The sequence below is a fragment of the Crinia signifera genome, chromosome 1 (genome assembly GCF_055691185.1).
Source record: "Crinia signifera chromosome 1, ASM5569118v1, whole genome shotgun sequence".
Classification (NCBI taxonomy): domain Eukaryota; kingdom Metazoa; phylum Chordata; class Amphibia; order Anura; family Myobatrachidae; genus Crinia; species Crinia signifera.
The window spans coordinates 304,655,976-304,668,096 of NC_139217.1; the positions used below are offsets into that span (position 1 = coordinate 304,655,976).

Here is a 12,121-nt window from a genome sequence, read left to right on the forward strand (position 1 = left end):
TATTCAGCTGAACTCCTAACATAAAATCCTCCCGTATCAGCATTTTGGAGTGCTGCTACCACCTTTAAAAGTGTGACGTGAAGAATTTAATAAAAAGTATTCTTAATATAAATACTACATTTTCTACATCCATTCCAACAGTGCTAAAAAGGTTTGTCATGATGTGGTTTAGAGAACTTTAAAAATAGCATAATTGCCCAACTGTAACATGGGCTCAGGAACTGACAGAGACACAAGTGCAACACAGATAGTAGTTATAGATTTTACTGGGTAACATCTAAACCAATGCAAGGCTTTAGAATACATATTAAACTGTATACAATCCCAGACAGTCACAACAGTTATTACACTAAATAAGGCCTTTATATGTATCCACAGTGTATTATCCATTCACAACTGTACTACATACCATTAGCTTGTAGTTGCATTCATCATTGACACTTTAAGTTTAAAGTTGAAGGACAGGCAACTTATATGAAAAAAAAAAAAAGACAAGAAAAAAATCCCACAGTACTTTGATAAAAAATAAAAAACAACCTTCATCTGTAAATTGATATGAAAAACGAAATTTTAAATCCTATAATTTATTTTGTATTCAACTTTGTCATAAGAAAAAAAATGTTAAAAACAAAGAAAAAAAAAAAAACCCACACTCTACTACTAAAGTTATGGTATATATTTTTAAAAATCCATGGAGGTGAACACATTTCTGCCTTGTACTGTACTAAAAGTGAGCATAAAGGGCTCTGTGGCAGCAATTATTCCAAATGGCCAGTTGTCAGTGGTATCAGAACAGTTTATTAAAGGTTATTCCATCCCCCACTCCAACAATTGCTATAAAAACAGCAGCTTACTGTCACAATTGGTTTCAGTGCAAGCACACTGTGTTGTAGTCCACAAACTTCAAAGGCTGCATGAAAACCACTACCAGCTTTAATAAGAGATTTTAGCCAAATGAGTTTGGTCTGCCAGTGTAGGATTCCAGAACCTTGTCGCTCAGCAACAGAAGTGAAAAACATTTATGATTCCCTTTAAGCAATCCTAGTGTAGAGAAACGCTCTTATACAAGACGTCCAGGTCACTGATGTAACATTTATATAAAAAGCAAAAAAAAAAGTTTGACCAGCAGATTTGTTAATAAAAATAACATTGCCAGGATGACATGTCATTTGTATACAATAGTTTAAAAAAAAAAGTGCAACCAGGGCAATAATGTATGTGGAGGCTTACAATAAAGGGGGAAAAAAAAACTCAAGTCATTTCAGTATTTTAGTAGTGGTAATGAACAGGAGTATGGGGACAATCCAATTTTTTGCCTGCATTTTCACAAGTTTGCTTGGAGGCCTATGGGGCAGAGAACACTTTGGTGCGAGTTCGTGCCACCAAAATTGGATTGACCCCAAAGCTCTGGCGTGTGGGTTACGTCGTTCCACAAGACAGTTGTTCATAGTTCAGTATATGAAATCACAGCATCTAGTGTAGGATTTTAAATGTCAGTGCCAAGTGGACCTTGCAGAGCTTCCTAGACCATACAAATCTTGTAATGGCCAGTAGGAAGTACCTGGAAGAATTTAGCAACAATATTCTGCATGATATGTTTTACAAGATTTAAAAAACAAACAAAAAACAAAGCAAAAATAAAATACAGCTCTTTTAACAGGCATTTTACCAATGTACATGATCATTTTTTGTCATTTGAATCCTGCACACATTTTGATGGCCTGCCCTTTTAAACAGGATAGAAATTACGACAACAATCAGCTTGCCATCAGATAAGCAATACTAAAATCTAGTACCAGTAGGTATGGATGCATCCTGTTGATACAAAAAACTACTTCGCAGACCTCATAGTGAAACAGTAGACATACCAAAATAAAAAAAGTTATTATATACACAAATGTACAGAGGCCTGACTGTACATTACGTGTAATTCCACATTCTAATACTGGTATACAAAAAAAACCTTCATTGCCTGTGTTAAAAGGGGATTCCTATTCAGGATAAGTTTCCTCATTGCTAAGGCACAGCTCTGCTTGGTTTAACTGTGGTGGTCTCTCCTGGTTAGCAATATCTGCTATTGCCAGCGGGACCACTATGACTATTGGCAAATCTGAAATGGTCTGGACAACATGCAATAATGTTGAGACTGGTGATGAAGCAATGTCAGTAGCCTTTAGGAAAGTCTTCATTGGTAGACTTGTATACAACAGTGGTCTCGCTGGCCTGCACAATGGTAATGCAGGGGTACAAAGGGAGGAACGCTCTATTATACAAATTAGGGCCAGGACAAATTCTGAAAACAATATCTATCCCCGTTTATAGCAGCTCCCATAACAAATGATTAATAATCTGTTATGCACCCAACAAGATTTGCCAGAAAAAAAAGCCAGTTTTATAACATAATGCTATGGCTCACAGTCCAGAAGAGTTGGGGGTGGGGAGTTAAAATAAAGGGGGGGGGGGGGGGGGGGGGGACACAGGACGGGACGACATGGTCATTTAAACCATTTGGTGGCCAGGGAGAACTGCAAAGCACTGCTGTGAAACTTTATACAGACCTTTAGTATTATGTTTTTACAAAGTTGCAGTTTACAAATTTACAAGCTCTTGCGTGACAAATTGTTTCAATCGCTCAAGATATTGTCCATAAAGTTCCACGTCATTGTGTCCTGCTCCTTCAACCCACAGGGGTTCAACTGGCCTCTGGCAACGCTCAAAGAGTGCCAGGCCATGTGAAAAGTCAATCACTTCATCTTCTGTGCCATGGATTAGCAGGACTGGGGAAGTTATTTTGGAAATTTTGTCAATGCTGTAATAAAGAAAGATGAAAAATCAGTACTAAAAATACACACACACACACACGATCAAATTTAGAGTTTACAACATAACAGATAAAGCACACATATAGGGGTGTATTCAATGATTTTTGCGAGCTGTGACAGTGAGCAGTGCTGCCTGCTCGCTGTGACAGTGAGCAGTGCTGCCTGCTCGCTGTCACAGCTCGACAGGGCCAGTAGGCAACTGACCCCCTGCACACACCGTTTACCCCTCACTAGGTTTTTGAAGTGAAGGGGAAATGGTGTCTGCCGCCACCAGAAAGGCGAGGCTCATGGCTGATTGCAGTGGGCTCCCTGCACTAGCCACGAGACTCGCTGTTTGGTGGAATCCTCGCCGTCTTCTGACAGCAAGGATTCCCACAGAATGTAGAATAGGGTGAGCGGCCGGCACAGGGATTAAACGGCGAGTAGTCCCGCCAGAGATCCCCGCCATTTAACCCCCTCAAATAAATCTCTTATTTGAACATTTTTAGTTGGGAACCATAAGTGTTAAATGTGGATTTAAAACCATACAGGCACAGAAAATAAAGTCTACAAGTCCCCATATGGGGCATAATAACTACAAACATAAGTAAATAGCTCTTTCACACACAAAAAATTATGGAGTCTTCTCGTCAATGATATTGCCAGTGGGCAAATCTTTATAAGCCCAAGAGTATAATCTGTGAACGATGGACAAGGCAGTGCAGTCCAAGCTGAGAGAAACATATACTGTATAGGGATTTAAAAATGACAGAATACCAACAAAAGGCTAAAAACGGTGGACAGCTCTCTGCACTAACTTGGTGGCTCTAGTACCTGAAAATGTGCTATCCATTTAGCTATCCAAAACAGCAATACTCACTTAGGGAATGCATCAAAACAATAGGTTTTCTTTGTGTCCGGAAAGGCTACCCTCATGCCAGACGTAAGGGGAGAATGAAGAATCACAGCAGCACTTTCATACCGAGCAGCAAGATCCACAGACGGGACAGTTCCTATGCTCTGGCCATATATAATGACATGCTCCGGACGTATGCCATACCTTAAGGAAATAAACAGAAATTTTAATATTCATGGTTTAATCAAGTCACCAAAGCAGGCAAATAGAAATAATAGCCTGTGAGATGCAATCTATTTAGAAATATGGCAGACACCTAGGAAATTCCAAAGGCCCATACACACTAGGCGACTTTGAGCTGAAAGTCACTCAAAACTGCATGTTTGAGCGGCTTTCAGCTCAAAGCCGCCCAGTGTATGCCCTGGCGGTGAGCACTGCTGCGCGCTCCCACATCATCGCTGGCAGGTGAGCAGCTTTGAGGATGGCTTTGCATAGCGCTGCACTATGCAAAGCCGTCCTCTCCCCGCTGACGGCACCGGGCAGGGGGAAAGCAGCTCAGTGTATGTACTGATCGGCTTTCCCGCCAGCGATAAAAACGATCATTACTATTCATACACACTGGGCAAAATCGCCCAGTGTGTATGGACCTTAAAGCTGCAATCATATACAAAGCAAAACCTTGTAAGTGATTCCTGCTTTAAAAATACAGGACTCCCCAGAATTTTGCCCCGAGTTTCAAAGAGCTACAAAATTTAGATCAGCCAATGTACAAAGCATACTTAAAACATAATGTTGGAAAAATATATACATGCCTTTAGTACTGTACACATCACAAAATCAACTAAAACAGTCAACAGAAAGAGCTGGAAACATTTATACTTGTGTGTCACTAGAGAACAAAGTTTCATTCTCTTTACATTTAAAGTTACACAGTGCATACTTTTGGAATAGAGAGTGTAGCATTTCTCATTTGCATCACCAACAAAATTATGTACAGAATTATTGTTCTTCATACAGATATTGCATACTCTTGACTTATAATAACGCTGTTGTGTATATTTGGTTTTGGGATTGGTATGGAGATTAAGCTATTTTTAACCACTTCACTGATGTATCTCTAGCCCTACAATTACCTTCCAACCCCAATTAGCAATTGATATCTATTATCACTCTGCTCGCCTAGCAGTAAAATACGCCATATTGTATCACCCCTCTTCCCATTACCAAGTAGTGCTCTGAGGGGGGACAATGCAGTTACTCACATTTTTGACCCCGGTGCGCGTGCTGCTGAATCTCGTGGTCATGGACCTTTAGATAACAGTCTGGGGAACTTAAGAGCAAGTGGTTTTTCCCTTTTCAATAGCTGGGTGACACGCCACATCAGATATGCCTTGATGGACATAGCACAGCTGGCTGTGGTCGCATCAAATGCGACCTAGCAAGTTAGTGGTTAAAGGAGAGGAAAAGCAAGAGTACTTGTGTAGTTTCACGGCGCCACTAAATCGCATGCGATTTTACATGCGATATCGCATGTGAATTACTATCCAGTTCATATCCCCACTATCCACTAGAGCATGGAGTTGATTTTATATAGTGTGGCGAGCATAGCGAGCCCCGCGAGGGGACAAGGATTACGCTACTTGTGTTGTTCCACAGCGACTCACGATATTGCATGGTATTTGCATGCAATTCCGTGGAATACATTCCGTGTCCGCTTGCCACGCTGCTCTCGCCACACTATATAAAATCAACTCCACGCCCTATTGGACAGTGGGGATAGGAACTGGATAGTAAATCGCATGCGATTTAGTGGCGCCATGAAACTACACAAGTACCGAAGCAAGTTTTATTGTTTGGATACAAAAATAGACCTACTTCTGTGTAAGTGTTCCATGATGGAATACAGAAGTCAATAACGGTAAAGCATACTTAATGAAGAAGCTTTCTCTGTTTACAGTCAAAGCATTTCTAAAGCAATAACATTTAAAAAAAAGGCAGCTATTCACAGGTTTAAGATAGAAAGGAGGGAGAAGAAAAAGGGATTTTTGTAAGAACTTACCGTTCGAATCCCTTTCTCTGATATGGTCCTGGTGACACAGCTCAACACTGGGATGTAGGAGGGTCCGAAGGAGCCAGGCACCTATCCTAAAGTTTTAGAGGGTAGGCTCCTCCCCCACTGCATCCCTGGACTCTTCAGTTCAATCTTTCAAAGCCACTGGAATACATTAACTCAGTACAAACGCCTGCACATATTATATGCACATTTTATAACAGAAACTGTTAACTTTTAACCATTTTAACATGAACATCATGAAACTTCTGGCATACTTACTGAGCGTAAGGGAGGGATCGCTGTGTCACCAGGACCATATCAGAGAAAGGGATTCGAACGGTAAGTTCTTACAAAAATCCCTTTTTCTCTTTCAATGGTCCTGGTGACACAGCTCAACACTGGGACGTTCCAGAGCCGGTCCTTTGGGAGGGTACGCTCAGGTCTGCAGCTCTCAGCACTGCTCGCCCGAATGATGCGTCCTCCGACGCGAACTCATGGAATCTATAGAATTTGGCAAATGTGTGAACAGATGACCAAGTGGCAGCTCTGCAAACCTGCTCAGCTGTGGCCCCATGTCGAACCGCCCAAGAGGTGGCAACTGACCTGGTGGTATGCGCATTTATTTTGGCCGGTACCGGTCTACCCACTTTGGTGTATGCAAAGGCTATCACAGACCGCAACCACCTAGCAATAGTCTGCTTAGATGCAGGCCAACCAATTTTGTGTACGTCATACAATACCAACAATGTGTCAGTCTTCCTGACACTCTTCATTCTGTCCACATATATGCGTAAAGCACGCACAACATCCAAAGTTCTCAACTTGTCCCTTTTCTTAGAACCCTCTGGGGGTTGAAACACAGGTAGAACTATCTCCTGATTTAAATGGAAGGTAGATACCACCTTCGGTAAAAACTGAGGCACTGTTCTCAAAACAGCCCTGTCATCATGAAAAATTAAGAAGGGAGATTTACATGACAAGGCTCCCAACTCTGAAACTCTTTTAGCAGATGCTACTGCTAACAAAAACACTAGCTTCCACGTGAGAAACTTAAAGTCAGCCGACCTTAAAGGTTCAAATGGTGCCTTCTGAAGGCATTCCAAAACCAGTGATAGATCCCAAGGTGCTACTGGTTGCTTGTATGGAGGTTTCAACCTGGATACTCCTTGTAAAAAGGTTTGAATTTCCGGCAAAATGGCTATCTTTTTCTGGAAATAGATGGACAAGGCCGAAATCTGCACCTTCAGTGACTGAAGGCTTAGACCCGATGAAAAACCATCTTGTAAGAATTCCATCATTCTTGATAGCTTAAAATGAGATGTATGAGCCTTTCTTCTCTCACACCATCGAATGTAAGTCTTCCAGACTCTATAATAATTTGCCGAAGATGCAGCTTTTCTGGCTTTTATCATCGTCTGTACTACTGCCTCAGAAAACCCTTTCCTTTTCAAAATGGTGGTTTCAATAGCCAGGCCGTCAAAATCAATCGATCGGAATCCAGGTGATTGAATGGGCCTTGTCTTAGAAGGTCTGGTCTCAGAGGTAGACGCCATGAGTCCACAGACAACCTCTGAAGCCTCGAGTACCAGGACCTCCTTGGCCAATCTGGGGCCACTAAGATCACTGGAACCTTCTGCCCCTTTATTTTCTTCAGAAGTCTCGGTAACATTGGTACTGGTGGGAATGCATAAAGGAGATCTCCCTGCCAGTGAATAGTCATGGCATCCACTGCCTCCGCTAGTGGATCCCTCGTTCTGGCATAGAACCTGGGCACTTGACGGTTGACCCTGGATGCCATCAGGTCCACATCCGGAGTTCCCCACATCGAAGTGATCTGGTGAAACACCTGAGGGTGTAAGCTCCATTCCCCTTCCTTGAGCTCCTCCCTGCTCAGGAAGTCGGCTTCTATATTCTCTATTCCTGGAATGAATATAGCCGATACAGCTGGAACATTCTGTTCCGCCCATAGGAAGATTCTGGACACCTCCCACATGGCCAATTTGCTGCGTGTACCTCCCTGGTGATTCAGATACGCCACAGCTGTGGCATTGTCGGTCTGAATCCTCAAAGGGAGGTTCTGTAACCTGTCTCCCGCCAAGGAAATCACTTTCCAGACAGCTCTCAGCTCCAAGATGTTAATTGGTAACGCTGATTCCTCTGCCGTCCACAGGCCCTGAAGCCTGAGATCCAGGACTACTGCCCCCCAGCCCCTGAGACTGGCGTCGATAGTTACTACCAACCAGTCCCAGGTCTGTAATGACCGACCCCACTGAAGGGAATCTACTTCTGTCCACCATTTCAAGGATTCCCGAGTGTCCGAAGACAGCACTATCATCTCGGATTTCATGGTCAAAGTGTTTCCTGACCAGGCTGACAAAATGTTCCATTGGAACCTCCGAGAGTGGAACCTGGCAAATTGAAGCGTCTCGAATGACGCCACCATTTTCCCCAGGAGCTTGAGGCACCTCCATACTGAAATGCTCTGAGCCCTGAGAATCTCCTGGACTAGGGTGACCAGATCCCTGGCCTTTACCTCCGGGAGGAAAACCCGATGAAGATGGGTGTCCAGTATGACTCCCAAGAATTGGAGCCTTTGTGACGGTACCAACTGAGATTTTTGCAAATTTAAAATCCAGCCGTGAGCCTGCAAAAAACTGATGGCCTCTGCCAAGTGACTCTGCACCTTGAAAAAGCTGCTGTAGCCAGCGAAACGCGTTGGTGATTACCCTAAATAGGACCCTTGGCTATCTTCACCCTTGCCAGCTACTACCCTTGCCAGCGTTTATATCTACAAAAATCCATAGAACCCCACTCGTAAGTGGCTCATCACTAAATTATTGGGATAACAAAGTGGACTGGTCACACCACCTCTATCCGTGGCACATAGAATCTCCTGGAGGCACGCCACCTCCTTAAGACCCAGAACTTTGTTGTGGAAGACACCGGAATACTCCCACTTGTCATACCATCACCATCCGAGGCATACGAAAATCTTCTGGAGGCACTCCACCTCCTAAAAGGCCCGGCATCTTGGTGTGGAATCTCCCAAATATCCTCTTTACTCCCAGGAGTATCTATCAATTGGATTACAAATTTTGTTTCCGAAGATAAATATACAAGTGATACCCTCTGGGGTTTTTCCTCGCAAGGACTGGCACAAGGATATCCGAATGGGTGACTATTAACCTTCTGTCCTAAACCATTTTTAATATTATGTACCACACTGTGGTTTTTTTATTGTGTTTCTTTTATTGTGTTGTTTAATAAATTGTGTATTCCCTTTTCTCACACCTGACCAGAATTCTTTTTATACATAATTACTGTTATATCATCTATTTAGCGCATCCTACCATCCCCTTCCTCTTGTGACTCTGCAGCATGGCTGCTGACTCTGCTTTGAACAGGAGATCGTCCAAATAGGGTATTACTGTGATTCCCCTGAGCCTCAGCACCGCCGCCATCACTGACATTATCTTTGTTTATACCCTTGGCGCGGTTGCTAGCCCAAAGGGTAACGCCCGGAATTGTAAATGCAGGTCTCCTATGGCAAACCTCAACAAGGTCTGATGCTCCGGGTGTATAGGGACGTGCAGATATGCGTCCTGGACATCCATGGACGCCAAAAATTCTCCCTGGTCCAGACTCAGGAGTACTGACCGTAGGGACTCCATTTTGAAATGGTCTACCATAAATGAACATTTAGAGACTTCAAATTTAGTATTGGTCTGAAAGACCCGTCTGGTTTGGGCACCAGGAACAGCGTGGAGTAAAAGCCTTTCTTCCACTCTGCCCTGGGGACTAGTGTAACCACCCCTTTTTCCAAAAGGGAGTGAGCTGCTCTCACAAGAGCTGTACGAAGCCGTGCCTCCTTTGGTAAGGATGTGGGAATGAACCTCTTCGGAGGCGGCCCTCTGAAAGGGATTTTGTAACCCTGTGTTATAATATCTAACACCCAGGCATCCTGGCCTAGAGAAGCCCAAGCGTCCCTGAAGAGTGTGAGACGCCCCCCCACTTTTGTCACTGTCGGGCGAAGCCCCTGACAGTCATGCAGAGGGTTTGTCCTCTCCTTTTGTGGCAGGCTTCTTGTGAAAAGAGCCAAATTTTGACTTTTGTGTCTTGCCTCTAGAGGACTGAAACCTTCCCCTGAAAGACTGTCCTCGAAAGGACGCACCACCTCTAGGGGAGGGCCGAAAGGACGGCTTAAAAGCAGAAAATCTGGACGTCTGCTTTGCTGAGGAGGCCGGCAGGAATGTACTTTTGCCGCCCGTGGCCTGTTTTATAATCTCCTCTAATTCGGTACCAAAGAGTACCTTTCCTTTGAAGGCTAATGTTTCCAGAGCCTACTTGGACTCATTGTCTGCTTCCCAGGCTTTAAGCCAAAGCACTCTCCTGGCATTAATGGAGACTGTGGACACTCTGGTTGCCATTTTAATAGCTTCCTCCTCTGCTTCCACTGCATATTCTGCAGCTGCCTTAATCTTTTCTGCAAGCAGTAACGCACCAGGGTCAGCCTGCAGCATGGTGCATAATTCACCAGCCCACTCTATCATGGCCTTAGAGACCCAGGCTGAAGCAATAAGGGGCCGTAAGGTAAACCCCACCCCTTCAAAGATAGCCTTGAGGTTTCCCTCCAGCTTTTTATCCACAGAATCTTTAAAAGCTGCACCGCCTTGTACTGGTAATACAGTAGCCTTGGACAACCGTGCCACTGAAGCGTCCACAACTGGGACCTTTTCCCAGAGCTCCGCATGAGACTCTGGCATGGGGTACAGACTAAGGAATCGCTTAGGCATCTGAAGCCTCTTATCAGGAGTTTTCCAAGCCCCTTCTAACAATTCCTGTAACCCCTCATCTGAAGGAAAAGTAACAGCCTCCTTCCGCTGTCGCTTAAAAACACCTTTAACAGGAGTCTTATCCTCCACAGACAGCTTTAAAGCCTGCTTCACAGCTACAATGAGATCCTCTATACCAGCAGCAGAGTTCTCTTCCAAATCATCACCCTGATCCCAGGGGATGTCAGTATACTCTCCTTCCTCCTCATCTACCACAGTAGTCAAAGCATAAGACCTTCTAGGGGTCCCTGCCACATCATCCATTTTGTCCAGCATTTCACTGAACCTGTTGATCCCTTTAGCAGTATCCTGCATCACCTGAATCAGCGCAGGATCTGCCTGGGTAAGAGGCAAGGAGCCAGACGACTGCTGAGATGATGGCATAGGTCTCTGTGATTCTACCAGCCCATCACTCTGCCTGTCCAAAAGCTGCACCAAAGCGTTTACTGACCTGCCTAGGGCCCTGGCCCACGCAGGTTCCATCTGCTCTGCCCTATGGGGTTCACTGCCCATGGGTCTCACATCAGCGCAAGTAATACATAAGCCCCCCTTGGCCATCTGCTCAGGGACAAACTTTTGTGTGCAAACATTGCACGCGCTCAGTGCACTAAGGGCTCCCTCCCCCAAAACCACAGCCTGATGCTCAGACATGATGCAAGTGATAAATGTATATCTATCAGTATACACAGTGCAAACAATGTACAAGCGTTTATACAGAGGTAATGCACCCAGTCACTTATCTGTCTGTTGGTTTCAACTGCGGGGAAGCGATGCCCAGGAAATCCAAGTCACTCTGCCAGGATCAGTAAGCCAGCTCAGCTCCGCTGCAAGCGTTCTGAAAGGCGCCAAAGTCAGAGTGAAGGAAGAGACCACAGGTCCCTGCTGCTGCGGGGTCCGTGACCTTTTGGCGCCAACCACCCCCAGCCAGCCGCTCCTTAGGTAGGATTTCCTAGTTCCAGTGTCTCCCCCTCAACTGGGGATCACTTGGAACATGCCTGTCACAACGCTGCTGTCCTCTCATCTAGGAGCTCAGCGTGTAAGCTCCGCATAAAATGGCCGCCGCCATCACGGAGCGCCTGTCCCCCATGATCCCCACCTAAATGTGGAGCCGGTTTCAGGGTACTCCGGAGCCCAGGCAGCCTCTTAGAAGAGGCTATAAGCGCTGCACAGGGAGACCAGGCTATAAGCGCTGCACAGGGAGACCAGACAGTGTCTCCCCTGTGCACAGTGAGCTGACAGGACGCGCTTCTGTCAGCTCCTGCTGCGCTAGCAGTGTGAGGATTCACTATGAGAATCCTCACACTGTGCCTACCTAGCTAGGGTAAAAGTTAATAAAACAATAAAAATCCCCTAACTACTCTAATTCTTCGGCTGCTCCTGCAGCCCTTTAGAATAGCACCCACTCCAGTGGGCACCTAACACGAACTGAAGAGTCCAGGGATGCAGTAGGGGAGGAGCCTACCCTCTAAAACTTTAGGATAGGTGCCTGGCTCCTTCGGACCCTCCTACATCCCAGTGTTGAGCTGTGTCACCAGGACCATTGAAAGAGAAATATAGATAAAAAGGAGGGAGAAACTGT

At 44.9% G+C, this 12,121-nt stretch overlaps 1 protein-coding gene across 1 annotated transcript in view; it reads right to left on the minus strand.

Annotated features, from left to right (window-relative positions):
* Positions 1-248: 248 nt before the first annotated feature.
* The window catches only part of ABHD17B (abhydrolase domain containing 17B, depalmitoylase), a 31,171-nt gene continuing 19,298 nt past the window's right edge, over positions 249-12,121 (minus strand). The window contains exons 3-4 of the mRNA XM_083186092.1: positions 3,682-3,861; positions 249-2,809 (exon numbers count right to left, since the gene is read on the minus strand). Of these exons, the coding sequence (XP_083042218.1) occupies positions 2,590-2,809; positions 3,682-3,861 (400 nt within the window). The 3' untranslated portion in view covers positions 249-2,589. The remainder of the gene's footprint in view (positions 2,810-3,681; positions 3,862-12,121) is intronic.